Source organism: Salvelinus fontinalis, chromosome 13 (assembly GCF_029448725.1).
Source record: "Salvelinus fontinalis isolate EN_2023a chromosome 13, ASM2944872v1, whole genome shotgun sequence".
Lineage (NCBI taxonomy): Eukaryota > Metazoa > Chordata > Actinopteri > Salmoniformes > Salmonidae > Salvelinus > Salvelinus fontinalis.
This window is the reverse complement of record NC_074677.1, coordinates 43,710,265-43,730,028: the sequence shown is the minus strand read 5'-3', so window position 1 is coordinate 43,730,028 and position 19,764 is coordinate 43,710,265. Positions and strand designations below refer to the sequence as shown.

The following is a 19,764-nucleotide window of genomic DNA, read 5'->3' as shown; positions in this document are numbered from 1 at the left end:
AAAATGTCTGTAGTGTTTCTATGGAAAGAGTGGGCTCCATTTTGCTGTACGATTTTACTGTACAAGTGTCAAGGGACTCGACTCGTTTGAAAGTAACCTGGTACCGGACCGAAAATTCCACGGTCATTTCCACGTCCAAAGGTAAACGGATAGTAATTCCAGTTATATTAGACAAATCATGACCTTATTTATTTTAGATATAGGACAGACACTTCAAAACAGTTCTTTATTTTGGACCGTTTTTCGATTTATGAATCTGTCATTCAATGCATTTCTATAGGCTTATAGTGTTAAGGCCAGATTCAATGTTTCATCAAAAAAACATTTTTGGGATACCTGCAAGGGTCTAAAATTCTAAATAAAATAGCCAAATGATCCTCGGTTGGAACATCTTAACGCATCCCTGTGTCCGTCTATCAATCCACAATATCTCTGAAGGTAGTGGGGGTCAACTTAACTGCATGGGTAAAACCTTATATACCTCAAATCAAAGATCAAAACCACAACTAAGATCATGTCTTGCCTCTACAAACTCGATTACATGAAATAATGCATTCAATACTAACTTCATAGTTAGTACAGATTTAATTCAATTTAAGCTATTTCCTTTAGAATATTAGCTAGTCTTGGCCCATTATGAATGGTCTTTCTCATATCACAGCGCTTTGCAACACATAATCCAAATATAGTTAACCTCCATCCACTTAATGTAATTAATCAGTAATTAAATGCCAACACATGAATCAAAGGATATACTTCAATTAACACCTATAATGAATAGTGATAAAACAAAATCGATAGTAACATAACACCCTATTATTTTTGGACATATTTATATATTTTTTTTGCTAGGTAGCATTAGCTAGCGCTAGTCGGCTCTACCTGCACCAAAACTTCAGTATTTGTCATCCTTTTTAGCACTTTTATTTCCATGACTGATAAACACATTTTCTCATAAGCTCTCATCTCTCTGCTGCAAACAGTGAGCAGTAGGTTCAGAACATCAAATGTGGTGTAAAGTACTTAAGTAAAAATACTTTCAAGTACTACTTACGTAGTTTTTTTTGCCATCTGTACTTTAATATTTTTAGATAACTTTTACTTCACTACATTCCTAAAGAAAATAATATACATTTTACACCATACATTTTCCGACACCAAAAATTTTACATTTTGAATGCTTAGCTGGTCATCCCTACTGCCTCTGATCTGGCAGACTCACTAAACACAAATGCTTGGTTTGTAAATTGTCTTTTTGTTGGAGTGTGCCCCTGGCTATCCGTAACTGTTTAAAAAAAAAAACAAGCAATGGTGCCATCTGATTTGCTTAATAAGGAATTTGAAAGGATTTATACTTTTACTTTTGATACTTAAGTACATTTTATGAATTACATTTACTTTGATACTTAAGTATATATATATTTAAAAAAAATACCTTTAGACTTTTACTCTAGTATTTTACTGGGTGACTTTCACTTGAGTCATTTTCTATTAACGTATCTTTCATTTTACTGAAGTATGACAATTGGGTACTTTTTCCACCACTGGTATCAGCACCCAAGTACTGTGATAATATATTGTGAGGTCCGTGGCAATTTCCATCTCTAATGAAGAACCTGTAACGAGCCATTGAGGCCCCTTGAGCTTCGGGAAGATGGCCATGAGACATGGTCCTTCACTGCCATCTACAGTACAGAGATGCACAGACGAAAGAGCTTCGGTCTTTGAGATACTCATTTTATTTCCAAATAAAAAATAAAAAGCACACCACATCCTGATGTAACAAAAGGGGTACCCCATGAGGCTGGCTTTGTAGTAGGGAGAAGGTGGATGTACTGTACATAGTAGCACTTGAGGTCTTTGTGACAGAGAAAATATGTATTTCTTTCAAATCAAAAACATTTTACTCAACTCTTTAAAAGAACATTGCCAACATCTACATTGCCTTTGTTTCATGAAGTTAAGCGTTGTAAATCAATGCACGACAACACTACATTTTAGGCAATTACATAAAATCTATGACAAAAAAAAACATCTAATCAAAAAGTAGGTTTCATGTACATTTATATTCAATGAAACAATAAACGACATTTAAAGACAAAGCCAAGTCAACACAGTATCAGAGAAATGGAGTATGGCAACAAAACAGAAGAACTTCACAGGAGAACGTGCTATAAAAATGATCTGCAGTCCGTATCAATTAAGAGGTGTCCATTGTAGGTTCTGAAAATCAAAGAGAGATACAGTAAGAATCACTACACCCATTATACCTGCCCTCAAAGTACATCTAAGAGGTGCATTTCCCATAGATTTAGGTTAGGCATCTGCTCATGCAGTAGCAGTTTATGACCTTGTCAACTTACAGTGAAAACGTTTCCCAACTTCTATCAAAGCTGCTTTAAGAATCAAAATGTCCACCTCACACAATACAGGAACTTCATCAGCTTTGGAACTGGGTCCGAGTGGAACCAGGTGTGTAGTGCCAGGGCAAAAAACAAATGTGCACCCCTTTGGGTCCCCAGGACCAAGGTTAAGAAACACGGCTCTATAACAAACAGACAGATGAACAGCAGACTCACGTGTTGTTTCATTGAAAAGGAAGGAATCTTGGTACTCCTTCATGTACTGTGAGGATCTGGACTCGTCCAGGAAGAGAGAGTAGACCCTCTTAATGTCCTCCACCTGCACCTCCGTTCCCTGAGAGAGAAGCACAAACATCTATCACGCACTGGAAACTCCCAGCATCAACATCGAAATGGTTCCACAGCAAGAATGCAGTAATAAAGGAGACTAGGGGTGCCCTGCCCAGATATCTGCTAGTTCTGTCTTTCAATAAATTAATTTGACTTGAATTAATATAATTGCATTAAACAATGAAGCAGGTAAAATAAGGATATATAAGGAGAAACAAACATGAGAATGCATACTATGTCACTGTTTGGAATGCAGAGAATTCAGAGCAATTCTTACATCAGTGTGTGTATGGATGTGAGAGGCTTGGCTCACCCCGTGCATCACTAGGTAAGTGTGTATATGAATGAATTGGCTGAAACTCACCCTGCGCTTGCGACACACCAGGCCTGCGGTGCTGATGAGCTGGATGGCGTAACGCAGCGATGTCTCCTGGCCGATACGTGTCAGGACAGTGTGAGCCTCCTCACTCAGCTCCACATCCTCCTCCTCACACCTGGACAGGGACACAGAATAGAAACATAATTTCAGATGGTCCAATATGGGAATAGGTTTTCATCCGGAATCAGCCGTGAACATAATTTTCAATCACTATGCAGACCGTCTGCAAACTTAAATCATGTAAGTCATGGTGCAGCTTGTTTGCTTGCTAAAGCACAGGCTTGGAGTGTTAGAGGGGTGATTCTCACCGGATCTTGAGGATCTGCCGTGTCTCTTTCTCAGTGTAGGGGGAGGTAGCAATGATGAGGAGGCGGTCCAGTAGATCTATGGGGATACCATGGGGACTCTGGTAGTTGGTGCCTCGGATACTGACAGAACAGAGGGGTTAGAGAAAGTATTTACCACACATACGGTTTGAGGCCAAGGAAAGTTCTTGAGAAGCACTACTTTAAAACGGACAATCTGCAGCCCTAACAATAAAGCGTTCACCACCCCACCTCTGTTTCAGTAAACAGCTGAGGGATGGGGCTGGAGAAAAGTAATCAATCTCAAAATCATAGACAGGGCTATCGATGTAAGGACCATCCATGATATCATAGTTAACCATGTTTGAGGCTATACAGTGTTTGTTTATAATTTCATCCGGGGTCGTTCTATATGAATTTCCTATTGATTTGAACAAAACCTTCCATACATATTTGCCCGTGTTAGAACTGGACGACATGGGTCCCGTTATGTCTCGCGAAAACCAAACATTGAATCTACAGTAAAAACCTCATGGTTTGGAGATGCTTTGCTACCTCTGGAAAACTTTCCATCATTGAAGGTATCATGAATTCTACTCTGCATCAGAATAATTTTATTTAAATTTGTATCCCCTTTCCCCATGATATACAATTGGTAGTTACAGTCTTGTCCCATCGCTGCAACTCCTGTACAGACTTGGGAGAGGCGAAGGTCGAGAGCCATGTGTCCTCCGAAATACAACCCTACCAAGCCGCACCGCTTCTTGACACACTGCTCGCTTAACCCGGAAGCCAGCCGCACCAATGTGTTGGAGGAAACACTGTACAGCTGGTGACCAAATTTAGTGTGCGTGCACCCGGCCCGCCACTAGGAGTCGCTAAAGCGCGGTGGGACAAGGACATCCCGGCCGACCAAACCCTCCCCTAACACGGACGATGCTGGGCCAATTGTGCACAGCCTCATGGGTCTCCCGGTCACAACCGGCTGGGACAAAGCCTGGGATGGAACCCGGGTCTGTAGTGACGCTTCTAGCATTGCATTGCCTTAGACTGCGCCACTCGGGAGGCTCCATCAGAGAATTCTTAAAGAGAATGTCAGGCCATCCGTCCGGTAGCTGAATCGCAGCAAGACAATGATCCAAAAGACAAGCCCAAAAATAGTCTTGATTACCCTGTTCAAAAACTTTCAAAATATATCAAACCTAACTGTTTATCTTCTTCAGTGATGAAGACATGGATGTCTCATGGTAGGGTGGGGTATGCAAAATGGGTCAACTTTGAGCACTCTCCTGAATGTTTTGGCATTTAGGTCAGAAAAGTAACTTTTGATCACTTCTATCATGGGCAAACATGTAGGGAAGGTTTCGTTCAAATCAAAAGGGGTGTCAGTCAGAAATGGATTGAAATCATATATGATTGACCCATTGTTCACAAACTATGGAGTAAAACAAGCGTATATTTTGGGTTCTAAACTAATGAGGCTAGACTTAAGTTATATTCTTCCAAGAATCAATGGTATAAACAGTATCATTATTTAAACTTCTAAAAAAAATGGATGAACCAATCACATATTGCTTCTTTAAACTACCGGCAAAATTACATGTTATCTTTACGCTGGTTCTAAACATGCCACCAACATCATGTTCTTTCTTAGACCCATAACCACACCCAGATGATAGTGGGAGCAGTCGAAGACTGTAGGGTAGAAAATTACCGCGTGATGCCTCTGTTGGTGGCCATGATGAGGACAGGTGAAAGGTCACTCTCCAGGGCTCGGTTCAGGAAAGAGAAACACTCCATGTCCAGCATGTGCACCTCGTCGATGAACAGCACCTGGAATGACACAAATGAAGAACTCACTCAAGGAAGGCTTTGAATTGAACATTAAACACTGACCATGTCGGGCTAGTTTTCCAGACATAGATTAAGTCTAGTCCTGGACTAAAAAGCACTGTCAATGGAGAATTAAGTCCATGACTAGGCTTAGTCTGTGTCCGGGATACCACCAAACACACACACTCACCCCAGGGATGATCTCAGCCTTGCCCTCCTCCCTCCACTCAGACACCTTGGCATTAATCTGTTCGCGGACCTCAGACTTGATCTCTCCGGTATCACCAGAGAACAGGGCCAGGAACCCCTGTGTACGGCTGTTTATGACATCTATTTCATGGAGGGACACTGTGTGCACCACCTCCTTCCTCTTCTGTAGCTCCCCCTCAGGACACTGGACAAACTGTGTCTGGAGGAGCACAAAGCAAACAGCCGATTATTTAATTTTTTTCTCACAGAAGCCATAATTAAACATGAATCCTAGGCAACCGTGAATTCACTTTAATGCAGAGAAAGTCATGGTAGCAGTGCTGCTGACTAACTCAGTGGAGCTTAATTCAATGTTCAGTTGTATCGCGCCACTGTAAACACAAGTGTCTAGGACCAATGTGTACCTGTGCTCCCATAGCATCGTAGTCTCTGGCTCTGGTGAAGGAGCGGCCCAGCTTGCTGATCTTCCCTGTGGCTTTATCGATGGTGATTACATCCCTGGGAAAGAGTGGGAGATCAGCACATTAGGTCAAGTCTTTGGATTTATAGAGCTGAATGAATGAACTCAAAGTCATACTACCACAGCGTGCAGAATAAAGACCTTTATCGTGTTCATTAGGCACCAAGTGAAGGAAAACCGACTGAAACCAGAAGGGTCTACCCGGACCTGTCCAATAACTAACGCTGTTTTAATTGTTATGTCTCAATGAGCACGACCATGGTCAACGGACCCTAGTGATGAGTGTGTACTACAGCCCTTACTGGATGCTGAGTGTGCACTACACCTTAGAAGAACTCACCCTGCCTGAACTCGTTCTTTACTGAGGCTCTCGATCATCTTACTGCCCAGGTCATAGATAGTCTCCATCTCTGTAGTCTTCAGGGTCAGCTTACCCACTTTAGCACCCTACAAGCAGCAACAACAGGTTAGAAAGTGTACTGGGAAGTGGGAAAGATGGTATGTGTGACAAAACATTTCGTTTGATACTTTAAACTCAGGTGTGCTAAAAACGCTGGCGCTGTGTGATGTATTGAGCAACGAATGAACACTGAAGTTTCAATAACTTATGAAACATTGAGTGCAGCCAAAATATCCCACCCAGAAATCATATTATCAACTCCCTAAAATGAATATCCGTTCACTGTGATACGCATCTATAATACGGCTGCTGCTGTTAAATTAAATTCTAACAGACCCGTCTCTCTCTTATCACCAATCTGTCTCTCTAAAGGATAGAGTCTTATTAGAAGACAATCACAGACTCAAATTCAATTGGTCCATCAGTACATCTCTCCAATATACACCTTATGAGTAACTCACCGTTCCAGTGGCTGGTCTGTCAATCTGAATCTCCACCACTTCTCCTTCAATGATCTCAGTCTCCTCTCTGCAAACACACACACACCATGATTATCAATTAATTTGAGAACAAAAACATACCAAAACGAAATACTAATGTATACTCCATGCCCTCGTTCTCACACACTGTGGTATATAAATGTTGATTGTTAACTTAAACACGACAAATTCCTAAATTAGGCCAATAAAGTCAACTGAGAAGAAGCCTGAACTCACTTGATCCTGACTCCGATGGCTTTCCTGAAGGCCTGGCTGAGGGCCTCGGTCTTGCTCATCTCCAGAGAGAAAATCTCACTGCCGGCCATGGCTGTGAAGGGGGTGTCTGTGCCAAGGGACTGGGCAATACCTGGACAGGCAAGAGAGGGATCACCATCATCAACAACAGTCAAATAAACAGGTAAATCCAAATAATTTATAAAATCTATTTGATGATGCTTAACCCACCATGAAGAAAAATGTTGGAACTTGAGTTAGCTTTATAAAATTATTTGTGGTAGTGGAAGAAGTGTTCTGATTTCAAATTTGAAAAGCAGACTAAGATTTAACGCGCTCTAACTTGTCGGGGAAGTGGTTAAAATGACAGTGAAAAAAGTTGAATAATAGTAACTTACCGTAATTGCTGGACTATTAAGCGCACCTGAAAATAAGCTGCACCCACTGAATTTAAAAAAAAAAATGTATTTTGTACATATATAAGCCGCACGTGTCTATAAGCCGCAGGTGCCTACCGGTACATTGAAACAAATGAACTTTACACAGCCTTTAAACGAAACACGGCTTGTAACAAAAATAAATAGGCTTTAACGAAACAGGCTTGTAACATTTTTTTTTTTTTTTTTTTTAAATAGCAGTAAACAGTAGCCTACCAAGAAAGTCCTTGGTCACTATCTTCCTCCTGTGCACTGAAACCACTGTCATCTCCTTTGGTGTCGGAGTTGAATAGCCTCAGAATTGCTTCATCCGATGTTGGATCGTTTTCATTGTGCTCTCCTCACTTTCATCCGGAGGCAAATTCCCCGCTGAGTTTATGCTGCCCTCTTCAATACGCAGCAGCTCCACGCTGTCAGGACCCACTGGCAGACTTGACCATAAATTGCTCTTCGCGATTTATGGGTGACAAGGATTTCTCCCCACTTGTCACCCAAGCCTCATTTTCTAGTTCGGGCCATCTGCTTTTCTTTCCTCTGAAAGCTTTTGTTGTCTTTTTGCACTAAGTCAGTTTCTCACACTGCTGTTTCCAACGTCTTTTAATCGACTCATTAAGGCCAAGCTCCCGTGCAGCAGCTCTATTTACTTTTCAAACAGCCAGATCGATCGCCTTCAAATTGAAAGCTGCATCATATGCATTTCTCCGTGTCTTTGCCATGATGAGGGTGACAAAATGACTACCGTAATCAGAATGATGGAAAGTTTGAGCGCGCTCGATTTACTTCACATTATGTGACGGTGCTCAGTTTTTTGGCGGCATGAATTTGTGAAAGCGGGAAAAATCCATAAATTAGCCGCGTCATTGTATAAAGCGCAAGGTTCATAGCGTGGGAAAAAAGTAGCGGCTTATAGTCCGGAAATTACGGTAATACCAGTCTAAATGTTTTAAAGCTTAAAACGGTTTAAGAGTAGCGTGCTGAATAACAGTAAAGTCAGAAATTATTAAAATATTTAAAGTGGGGACTTTCTCTTTCGCAAGTCCCATTAATGAAACACAAAAAAAGTCATTAGAATGATGAGAAAGAAAACCAGGAACTGAATAACAGTTGATGAAGTAAACATCAGAAAACTGTAATCAAGAGAGATTTAAAACTGCAATAGGGCTGCCCCCAATTAGTCGACTGGTCGAATGTTTGGTTAGGTTGTTGGTAAACCGAGATTGTATATGTTTAAGTCGAGCAGCACACACAAACACACACAGTCGGAAGTTTACATACACCTTAGCCAAATACATTTAAACTCAGTTTCACAATTCCTGACATTTAATCCTAGTAAAAATTCCCTGTCTTGGGTCAGTTAGGATCACCACTTTATTGTAATGTGAAATGTTAGAATAGTAGAGAATGATTTATTTCAGATTATATTTCTTTCATCACATTCCCAGTGGGTCAGATGTTTACATACACCCAATTAGTATTTGGTAGCACTGCCAAAACTTCTTATGGCTGCATCCCGCTACCGGGATCGATATGACAGCAGCCAGATAAAGTGCAGGGCGCCAAATTCAAAAAACAGAAATCTCATCATTAAAATTCCTCAAACATACATGTGTCTTATAACATTTTAAAGGTATTCTTGTTGTTAATCCCAACAAAGTGTCCAATTTCAAATATGCTTTTCAGCGAAAGCACTAAAAAAAGATTATGTTAGGTCACCATCAAACCACAATAAGCACAGCCATTTTTCCAGCGGAAGATAGCAGCCAGAAAAAGCAGAAATAGAGATAAAATGAATCACTAACCTTTGATTATCTTCATCAGATCGTTTAAGTCACGTTTACGTTTAAGTCATTTAGCAGACGCTCTTATCCAGAGCAACTTACAAATCGGAAAGTTCATACATATTCATCCTGGTCCCCCCGTGGGTATTGAACCCTGGTCCCCCTGTGGGAATTGAACCCACAACCCTGGCGTTGCAAAGGCCATGCTCTACCAACTGAGCCACACGGGACCACAGATGACACTCATAGGACTTCATGTTACACAATACATGCATGTTTTGTTTGATAAAGATCATATTTATAACAGAAAATCCCTCCCCCCACCTCGCCCCTAATCCTCAAAGTGGCATGGCTTTGAACCACCCGAGAAGTTGAACTACCTCTGACTACAAGGGTACTATCTTTTACAAGACAAAGGAATTCTCCGGTTAGAATATTATTGAAGATTTATGTTAAAAACATCCTAAAGATTGATTCCATACATCGTTTGACAAGTTTCTACGGCCTGTAACGGAACTTTTTGTCAGTTCGTCTGCAACCAGTGAACGCGCTTCGTGAGTTTTGACAAAAGTAGCTCTTTGGACATAAATGATGGACATTATCGAACAAATCAAACATTTATTGTGGAACTGGGAGTGCATTCTGATGAAGATCAAAGGTAAGTGAATATTTATAATGTTATTTCTAACTTCTGTTGACTCCAACATGGCGGATATATGTATTTGTTCTCCGAGCACCGTTCTTAGATTATAGCATGGTTTGCTTTTTTCGTAAAGCTTTTTTTGAAATCTGACACAGCAGTTGCATTAAGGAGAAGAATATCTTTAATTCCATGTATAACACTTGTATTTATCAACATTTATGATGAGTATTTCTGTAAATTGATGTGGCTCTCTGCAAAATGACCGGATGTTTTTTGATCTACTGAACATAACGCGCCCAATGTATACTGAGATTTTTTTTATATAAATATGAACTTTACCGAACAAAACATACATGTATTGTGTAACATGATGTCCTATGAGTGTCATTTGATGAAGATCAAAGGTTAGTGATTAATTTTCTCTAATTCTGCTTTTTGTGACTCCACTCTGGCTGGAAAAATGGCTGTGTTATTCTGTGAATAGGCACTCACCTAACACTGACCTAACATAATCGTTTGGTTTGCCTTCGTCGTAAAGCCTTTTTGAATTCGGACACTGTGGCTGGATTTACAACAAGTCTATCTTTAAAATGGTGTAAAATACATGTATGTTTGAGGAATTTTAATTATGGGATTTCTGTTGTTTTGAATTTGGCGCCCTGCAGTTTCACTGGCTGTTGAAGAGGTGGGACGCTACCGTCTCACGTACCCTAGAGAGGTTAACATAATAATATGAGCCATCCATCAGTACCCATAGCGATGGCAGTTTTCCCAGTGCCAGGTTGGCCAGCAATCAGGACAGCCCTGCCAGCGATGTGGCCATCTTTAATCATCTCCAGGATGAGACCAGCTGCACGACGGGATGCCAGCTGGCCAACCATCCCCTGGGACACCTGGAGGGGGGAGGGGAGAAGAAAGAGAATGAGAAGCAGGTCGGATGATGTAAGGGGGACAACAAAACACGGGGCCAGTGTCTGAGCGGTGTCACAGTAGTTTGAGAAAGGCTGATTATGATTGTTGGTTGTTTACCTGACGAGGTTCCAAGGCATCATCCAACCCAAGCCCACGGATGTGAGAATGAGCTCCTAAAGGGGAATACAAAAATGTAGTCACATCAGGTAAGAGGTGGAAAAACGGTGAAATATTGAGTTAATGATTTAGATACTTGTCTAAATACAATGCAAAACACATCTCTAGACTTAGCAGAGTTCAATTTACTAACGTTGTTACTTCGTGGCCCTTACCGATTCTCTCAATCCTGGTGATGTCACGGACTTCTGGAACCTTCGTAGTCGCCATCTGTTACAATTGTGATAACTTTTGAGTTCTGATTATTGAGGTAAGTTTGGGCAAGTAAACTAACGCTGAGAAGTTTAGAAACGATGAGTTTAACTAGATATGTTCAGTCGGTCAATTGGTTGTCATAGTGATATAACCTACCCACAACAAAGTTCGCCCAAACCGTAAACCGATGGCCCTTCAATGATAACTAACATTAGCTTTGCTAAGCCAACTGTCAACATTACATTGCATCTCAAGCTGGTAGTCAACTTTGCAGCAATAACATTATCTGCGCCATTATAATAGTACACTTTTCCTATGTTGACTCCTAAAAAGGTACAATACCGTTTGCAAGCGCTAGCACGCTTACGGTTGCACGTTAGCTAGCTAACGGTAGCTAGCTAGCTTCATTCATATAACTTCCCAACACTATCATCCTGTTCAGGGCAGGACCTGAGAAAGCGATGAAGTCTAACATATTCGCATAATAAATGTAACATTGCTATAGTTTACAGTCTCAAGAAGAGGGGGTGGCATTGCTAATTATTTTGACAAATGCATGATGCCGACTCACCTGTGCTGCCATGTTCGCAAAAATGCGGCGCTTGCTGAGTGAGTGCACAGAGAAAATTCATCCGATGAGCCACCTGAATCGATGGGAAAGGTTCCGCAGGCGATAAAAAAAAATTAATTCAAACTGTTAAGTGAATAACAAATTACCCAAATACTATGATTTTTTTTGTATTCTATTTTCGACTATATAACTCACACGTCGTATAATAAAGAGTCGGTGCAAGTAATGGGCTGTGTAGTTAATAACAATAACATAAATACACCTCGAATAACATCTGCTAAACACGTGTTTGTGACCAATAACAATTGAATTTGAATGCCAAAATCGCATTGCTTGAGTGGGCCTAGGCTAATAATGCCAATGATTATGGGGCTGCGCATATCACATTCGAGCTACGGGGTTTATATTCGGGAGTTAACCTCCTCATGTAGGCTACGATTTTTTTTATGCACTCAACTTTAATGCTGCGTTAAAAACAATTGGGAACTCGGAAAACTCCGACTCCAATGCTTTAAAAAATATAGTTTTTTCCTGAGTTGCCAGTTGTCTTGGACGCACTGAAGTCGGATGTCGGAGATTTCCGAGCTCCCAGTTTTTTTTAACGTGGCAATAGCACCATAAGTCGCTCTGGATAAGAGCAGTGGTGTAAAGCACTAATGTAAAAGTACTTTAAAGTACTACTTAAGTAGTTTTTTGGGGTATCTGTACTTTAATATTTATATTTTTGACAACTTTTACTTTACTACATTCCTAAAGAAAACAACATACTTTTTACTCCATACATTTTCCTGACACTCAAAAGTACTCATTACGTTTGGAATGCTTAGCAGGACAGGAAAATGGTCCAATTCACACACTCAACAACAGAACATCTCTGGTCATCCCTGCCTCTCATCTGGCAGACTCTTTAAACACAAATGCTTTGTTTGTAAATGAGAAAATGAGTGTTGGATTGTGCCCCTGGCTATCCATAAAAGAATATTCAAACAATTGTGCTGTCTGGTTCCCTTAATATAAGCAATTTGAAATTATTTATACTTTTACTTTTACGTTTGATACTTTAGTATATTTTTTGCAATAACATGTACTCGTAGTTACAAGTATATTTAATTACAAGTATATTTAAAACCAAATACTTTCAGACTTTTACTCAAGTAGAATTTTACTGGGTGACTCACTTTTACTTGAGTCATTTTCTATTAAGGTATCTTTACTTTTACTCAAGTATGACAATTGTCTACTTTTTCCACCACTGGACAAGAGCATCTGTTAAATGACTCAAATGTGTCTCTTCAATTCAAAAGTTGAGCTTTTCATTACGAGGAGTGCACAGTCACAGAGGTAGGAGGAGCAGTGTCTGTCAATCATATGCTCCGCCCCTACACACTACATGCTTAAAGTCAGGGGTTGGAACCAGTTCAGGGCAGTGTTGCCATGTTCGCGATTTTCTAGCCAAATTGGGATACGGGTGAACACGTATTGGTCACGGGTGAACATGTATTGGTCACACACACACACACACATTAATATATACACACACACACATACATATATACACACACACACACACACACACATAAATATATACACACACACAGAGTTGAAGTTGGAAGTTTACATACACTTAGGAGGGAGTCAATAAAACTCGTTTTTCAACCACTCCACAAATTTCTTGTTAACAAACTATTGTTTTGGCAAGTTGGTTAGGGCATCTATCTTTGCTATCATCAGTTTATTCCACAATCAGCATGCAGCTGTAGTGCTTCGAAGTCCCTGTGATAAGGTTAGCGATAAACTGAACTCCAAACTGAACAGAACTACACTCTTCTACCATTGTCTTAACTATCTTTAATGGTCTCGTAGCAAAAGCTAAATTGTCGCTAGGGGACTTTGAAGCACCTGAATAAACTGACGATAGCAAATATTATAGCAAACATCACAGAAACGGAATTGGTGCTCGCTAGCTCTGCAAATTCAGCTATTGTGGGAAGCCAGCCAATATAAAACGAAAACATAAACTATATTAAAATTACAAAAGTTTGCAGCTTACATTGTGTAAATGGTGAACTCATACAGCTGTCAACCCTTGTCACTGCAATCTGTTTCACATTTGCTAGCTGACTAGCTAGCTACCTGGAAGATCGAAGCCCATTGTAAAATGATAGAAGATAATAGATGATAGAAGCCCATCTCCTACTGTAAATAACCTGCACACTGTGTGTGTGTGTAGCCAGGCAGCCAGGTAGAAAAATGGCAGAAAAAATAAAAAAAGATGGACATCAGAGCATTTTCTAGTAGACCAAAATGCAACAAACCCTAATAGTCTAATATCTCAAAGACTAGTTGATAAAATGTTCATAAGAAAGAAGTGAAATGCTAATGGAAATGTTTCATAATGATGTCATTAGACAGAGCAGGCAACAGATGGCAAACAGACAGCAGAGCTGTGAACAGATAGACAAGGACAGACTGGCAGAGACAGGGAGTCTCAGGTAAGTTTGTTGAGTCTTTGTTTGGCAACATTATGGTTCTCTCTTTTTTAGACTTGTAAAATAGGGACATAATTGGACAATGCCATGGATTCCCCCACTCTCAACTTAAACTGGTGACTGAATCAAGATTTGTTTATGGCAATGGTATTACTGTTGTGATTAATTGTGTAGTTTTGGGTACCGGTAGTTACGAGTACGGCAAACGCCGTATTTATTTTCTAGGAGACAGACTGTGAGTCAGTGAGGGCGGTGAAAGCGAAAGAGCCAGGGATAGAGACTTCAGATGACAGTGTCACAGCCACAACAGAACCAGGTGTCAACCTTGTTGCCAGCAGCACCAGTATAGGGGACAGTGGCACAGCATTGTCCAGTTACCTCAGTGATGGCACAAAACCATATCAGCCACACCCACAATTTATAGAACCGCAAACTCTGTGTGTTGACGTTTCAAGAGAAATGGTTTCGCGATTTCCCCTGGCTACATTATAATCCATCAAAGGAGTGTTGTGTTTTCCCTGTAGCCAAGGGGTTTCAAGCCAGCAATCTTTTGGCCAAAGACCGGATGCTGCCTTCATTAGTACAGGATTTAGGAACTGGAGAAAAGCCATTGTCAAATTCACAGCACATCAAAACTGCCAAACCCACCGCTACTTCGTAACTGTAACAGCACACCAGCTAAATCCAATCAGTGCTCAGTTATCCAGCGCGTGGGGTAAAAAGCAGGAGGACGCAAGGCATTGCTTGATGAAAATTGTTTGTTTGGTGCGGTATGTAGCAAGATAGGGACAAGCCTTTAGAAGCCACACGGATGACAGTAGGATTTTATACCAGCTTTTGAACTTAGGGCAGAAGAGGATGATCCCATTTTTACTGAAGTGGTTAACAGTGCGTACCACAATGTACACAGGCCCCAAAGCACAGAAGGAAATTCTGAACATCATGGCCAATACAGTCATTCGAGGCATTGCAGCTGAGATAAGATCTCTTACGATTGTACAATTTTCAGTAATTGTTGATGGTACTCAAGATGTCTCTGGTGCTGAACAGGAGAGTGTCTGCCTGCGTTACGTTGACCATGACCTTGTCCCTCACGAAGAGCTTATTGGGCCATACAGGGTGTCGGAGACAACAGGCGAGGGCATTGCGAAAGTGGCAACTGATGTGTTGTTGAGGCTCAATTTGCCCATGTCTGGCTTACGTGGGCAGAGTTATGATTGTGCCTCAAACATGGCAGGAAAATACACAGGTGCACAGGCAATTGTGAGGAGGCAGCAGCCATTAGCCCTCTATGTGCATTGTGGAGCACACTGTGTAAATCTGATTACACAGGAAGGCTGCTCAGCCTCTCCACTGATCCGGGATTCCCTTTCTTGGGTCCATCAGTTAGGTGTCCTCTATGGCCAGTCGAGAAAGTTTAAGATCATGTTTGAATCAATTGCCATGTCCGAAGATACACATCTGACCACCCTGAAACCCCTATGTCCAACAAGGTGGACTGTGCGGAATACTGCTATTAGAGCTGTGCTAGGGCAGTATGAGCGGGTACTAAGCAGCCTAGAGGAGATGGCAAAAACTGCATGCAAGACAGCTTCAACTGCCAGTGGCTTATTTGAGCACTTCAGCAAAGGCAAGACTGTGTTGGGCCTCACACTTGCCTCTCATGTTCTTGGAGAGCTTGAAAGCCTAAACATTTCACTGCAGAAGAAAACTCAGACTGTCTCTGGTATGCAGGCTGCAGTCGAGTGTGTGCAGTCATCTCTTAGGGGCAAGAGAAATTACGAAAGCTACCTTGCGCTGTATGAGAAAGCAACAACATTGACTGACCACTGAATCCATTGAATCTATTGAGACACACTCAAGATGATTTGCTGGAAAAGCAGTGGATCAGAGCATAATTTGTTTAAATGTTGGATGGTGTGGAGGTTCAGTTTGGCGACCGTTTTGACCAAGATAGTCTAAACGTCCTGCAAAAGTTGGAAAGAGCACTTCTCACGGGGGAGTTGGATGAGTCTCTAGATCAGTACCCTGAGCTGAACATAGATTCTCTTTCAGTGCAGATGCCTCTCTTTCGCAAGAAATACCCCTGTAGCAGCAGTGGAGAGTTAAGCAGGGGTCCTCAGGAGGCTTCCAGTGGTGGTGCGGGGTTGTTTGACCAAGTTGAGGTGCTGATCAGAATTTTGTTTGTGGTGCCAGTGTCTTCATGTGAGGCTGAGAGGAGTTTCAGTGCACTCCGCAGGTTGAAGACTTGGCTACGGGCTAGCATGGGCCAAGAGAGGCTGTACTGTACATAAAGAGGGAAAATATCTGCCAGCAATTTGTTGGATTCATTGAAACCCGCAAATATATGTTTGGTTCTTTTGTTCATTAGTTCAGTAGTGTGTATAGCAGTGGTTCTCAACCTTTTTTGGGTACTGGAACCCCTGCATATTTTGAGGCAAGGCAGGCAAGGTTTTGAGCGGTCTTTAGGGACCCCCACCCCCTCTATATTATATGTAAAGTTACTGGAAACCATGTGGTACTGAATACGTTCATTACACTTTTTATTTCACGGACCCCTTGCAATTACACCACGGACCCCTGTTTGAGAACCCCCTGGTGTATAGTATTATATTTGTTCTTTTGTTTAGTCGTTTTCCGTTTTAAGTACATGACAGTACACTTACTAATTATTTATCTTATGTTATTTTATTTAAAATGTCATACTTTGTGTGACATACTTGTCCATAGCTGTTGTTTGAAGAGTTGAGAATAAGTATGAATACGTATTTTTGAAGAATATTTGTTTGATTTATTTGGATTATTCATTGAAGTAGTTCTTTCGCTTTTAGAACTGTACTTATTTTGAGCTTTTTGTTTTTGTAAAGCTATTGTAGACTCAGGCCAGTGGCACATTTTTAATGACTATATAAATGTATCAGAAAAAGTCAAATAAAAAGGTACATTTAATACTGAGACCAACTTTGTGATGGTTCTCAATGGAGATTCTTTTAGATGAGATCGCACCATGCTCATTGTGTTTACGAAAACTGCACCCATACAGTGTACAGTACCATTGCCACCTACTGGTCTTTCTTGGTATTGCTGGTTGTAAATACAAATACCTGCATACAAATTCTGGACTGATAAGGAACACTGCTATAACTATTATTATTATTAGTATTATAATGATTTTAGCAAGTTGGGACAACCCTTCAGTTAACTACCTATCAATTATCCAGTAGTAGTGATTATGGTTCCTAAATATACATTTAACATATTACAACGTAGGTTGTGTTACAACACTACTTTTGGTGTCCCTCTCAGGAATTGATATTGAGAAAATGTCATGTAATTGTCCCTTCCAAAGTTGATATCAGATTTCCGCCCCTGTTTTTGTAGAAATATTGCAACTCCTCTTTTGCTGTGAACATCTTTTTGGGGCTAATTTTCAGGCCTTTGGGCTGGGTTTTGAGTCAAAATTTTTCTGGAAAGTTTAGCTAGACCTGGAAACCCTGGTTCAGGGAACAGAACCGAAACCTGAAAATAACTGAATTTTTCAAGGAACAGAATCAAAACCAGGAATGAAAGTCTTCTATACAGTTCCGGAACAGAAGCATTATTTTAAAAGCAATGGAACCGTTTTTATTGATTTATTTTTATTTAACTAGGCAAGTCAGTTAAGAACAAATTCTTATTTACAATGATGGCCAAACCTTCCCCTAACCCGGACGACGCTGGGCCAATTGTGCGCCGCCCTATGGGACTCCCGATCACGGCCAGTTGTGATACAGCCCGTGATCGAACCCAGGTCTGTATTGACGCCTCGAGCACTGCGATGCAGTGCCTTAGACCGCTGCGCCACTCTGTCCCCAAATAACGGTTAATAACATTATTTTACATTCCAGACATTTTTTTCCAGTCCTCCCAAAAAACGTGACAAAAAAGCACTTATGCAAAGCCCTCACTCTGTCACTCAGAAACTTATTCCAGTGTCTTAATTTGAATGAATCTAATTCGATATAAATCGCCCAGCCCTAATTGATAGGCAATCCATTTGGTACAGATTATGATTTGACCATATTCTAACCAGTTTATTAAAACAATGTGTAATAAATTAGGCTGTTGTATTAGTAGTTAGCTATAAAAGTATTGGTCTACATTATAACTAGTGTCCATCACTGATACTGTCAAGGTTGTCAATGTCGTTCTCCTCCTCAGACGAGGAGGAGCATGGATCGGACCAAGATGCGGATTGGTAATTGTACATGTTTAATGTAAATAACAAGAAAACACTACAAAATACAAAACAACAAACGTGACTAACCTCAAACAGTCCTGTGTGGCCCAAACACTGACACAGGAAACAAACACCCACAAAACACCATTGAAACCCTGGCTGCCTTTGTATGACTCTCAATCAGAGACAAACGATACACACCTGTCTCTAATTGAGAATCATACCAGGCCGAACACAAAACCCCACATAGAAATAGAAAACCTAGACTAACCCACCCAACTCACGCCCTGACCAACTAAAACAAATACATAACAAAGGAAAACAGGTCAGGAACGTGACAGAACCCCCCCCCCCCCCCCTTAAGGTGCGAACTCCGGGCGCACCAGCACAAAGTCTAGGGGAGGGTCTGGGTGGGCGTCTGTCCACGGTGGCGGCTCTGGCGCTGGGCGAGGTCCCCACCCCACCATAGTCACTCCCCGCTTCCGTATCCCCCGCCCAATGACCACCCTCCAACTAAACCCACCTAAATAAAGGGGCAGCAGCTCCGGGATAAGGGGCAGCAGCTCCGGGATAAGGGGCAGCAGCTCCGGGATAAGGGGCAGCAGCTCCGGGATAAAGGGCAGCAGCTCCGGGATAAAGGGCAGCAGCTCCGGACTGAGTGGCGGCTCATGACTGTAGGGCGGCTCCTGACTGTAGGGCGCCTCTGGCGGCTCCTGACTGGCTGGCGCCTCTGGCGGCTCCTGACTGGCTGGCGCCTCTGGCGGCTCCTGACTGGCTGGCGCCTCTGGCGGCTCCTGACTGGCTGGCGCCTCTGGCGGCTCCTGACTGGCTGGCGCCTCTGGCGGCTCCTGACTGGCTGGCGCCTCTGGCGGCTCCTGACTGGCTGGCGCCTCTGGCGGCTCCTGACTGGCTGGCGCCTCTGGCGGCTCCTGACTGGCTGGCGCCTCTGGCGGCTCCTGACTGGCTGGCGCCTCTGGCGGCTCCTGACTGGCTGGCGCCTCTGGCGGCTCCTGACTGGCTGGCGCCTCTGGCGGCTCCTGACTGGCTGGCGCCTCTGGCGGCTCCTGACTGGCTGGCGCCTCTGGCGGCTCCTGACTGGCTGGCGCCTCTGGCGGCTCCTGACTGGCTGGCGCCTCTGGCGGCTCCTGACTGGCTGGCGCCTCTGGCGGCTCCTGACTGGCTGGCGCCTCTGGCGGCTCCTGACTGGCTGGCGCCTCTGGCGGCTCCTGACTGGCTGGCGCCTCTGGCGGCTCCTGACTGGCTGGCGCCTCTGGCGGCTCCTGACTGGCTGGCGCCTCTGGCGGCTCCTGACTGGCTGGCGCCTCTGGCGGCTCCTGACTGGCTGGCGCC

General features: G+C 42.4%; 1 protein-coding gene across 1 annotated transcript; it reads right to left on the bottom strand.

Annotated features, from left to right (window-relative positions):
- Positions 1-1,716: 1,716 nt before the first annotated feature.
- ruvbl2 (RuvB-like AAA ATPase 2) lies at positions 1,717-11,760 on the bottom strand. Its single transcript, XM_055942973.1, has 14 exons — positions 11,707-11,760; positions 11,096-11,150; positions 10,881-10,936; positions 10,603-10,744; positions 6,997-7,126; positions 6,742-6,808; positions 6,221-6,327; positions 5,825-5,918; positions 5,401-5,619; positions 5,092-5,210; positions 3,381-3,500; positions 3,058-3,187; positions 2,580-2,697; positions 1,717-2,223 (listed from the first exon to the last, which is right to left on the bottom strand). Exons 1-14 carry the CDS (start codon positions 11,716-11,718, stop codon positions 2,201-2,203), a joined length of 1,392 nt encoding a protein of 463 aa, XP_055798948.1. The 5' UTR covers positions 11,719-11,760; the 3' UTR covers positions 1,717-2,200.
- Between the last annotated feature and the right edge of the window lie 8,004 nt (positions 11,761-19,764).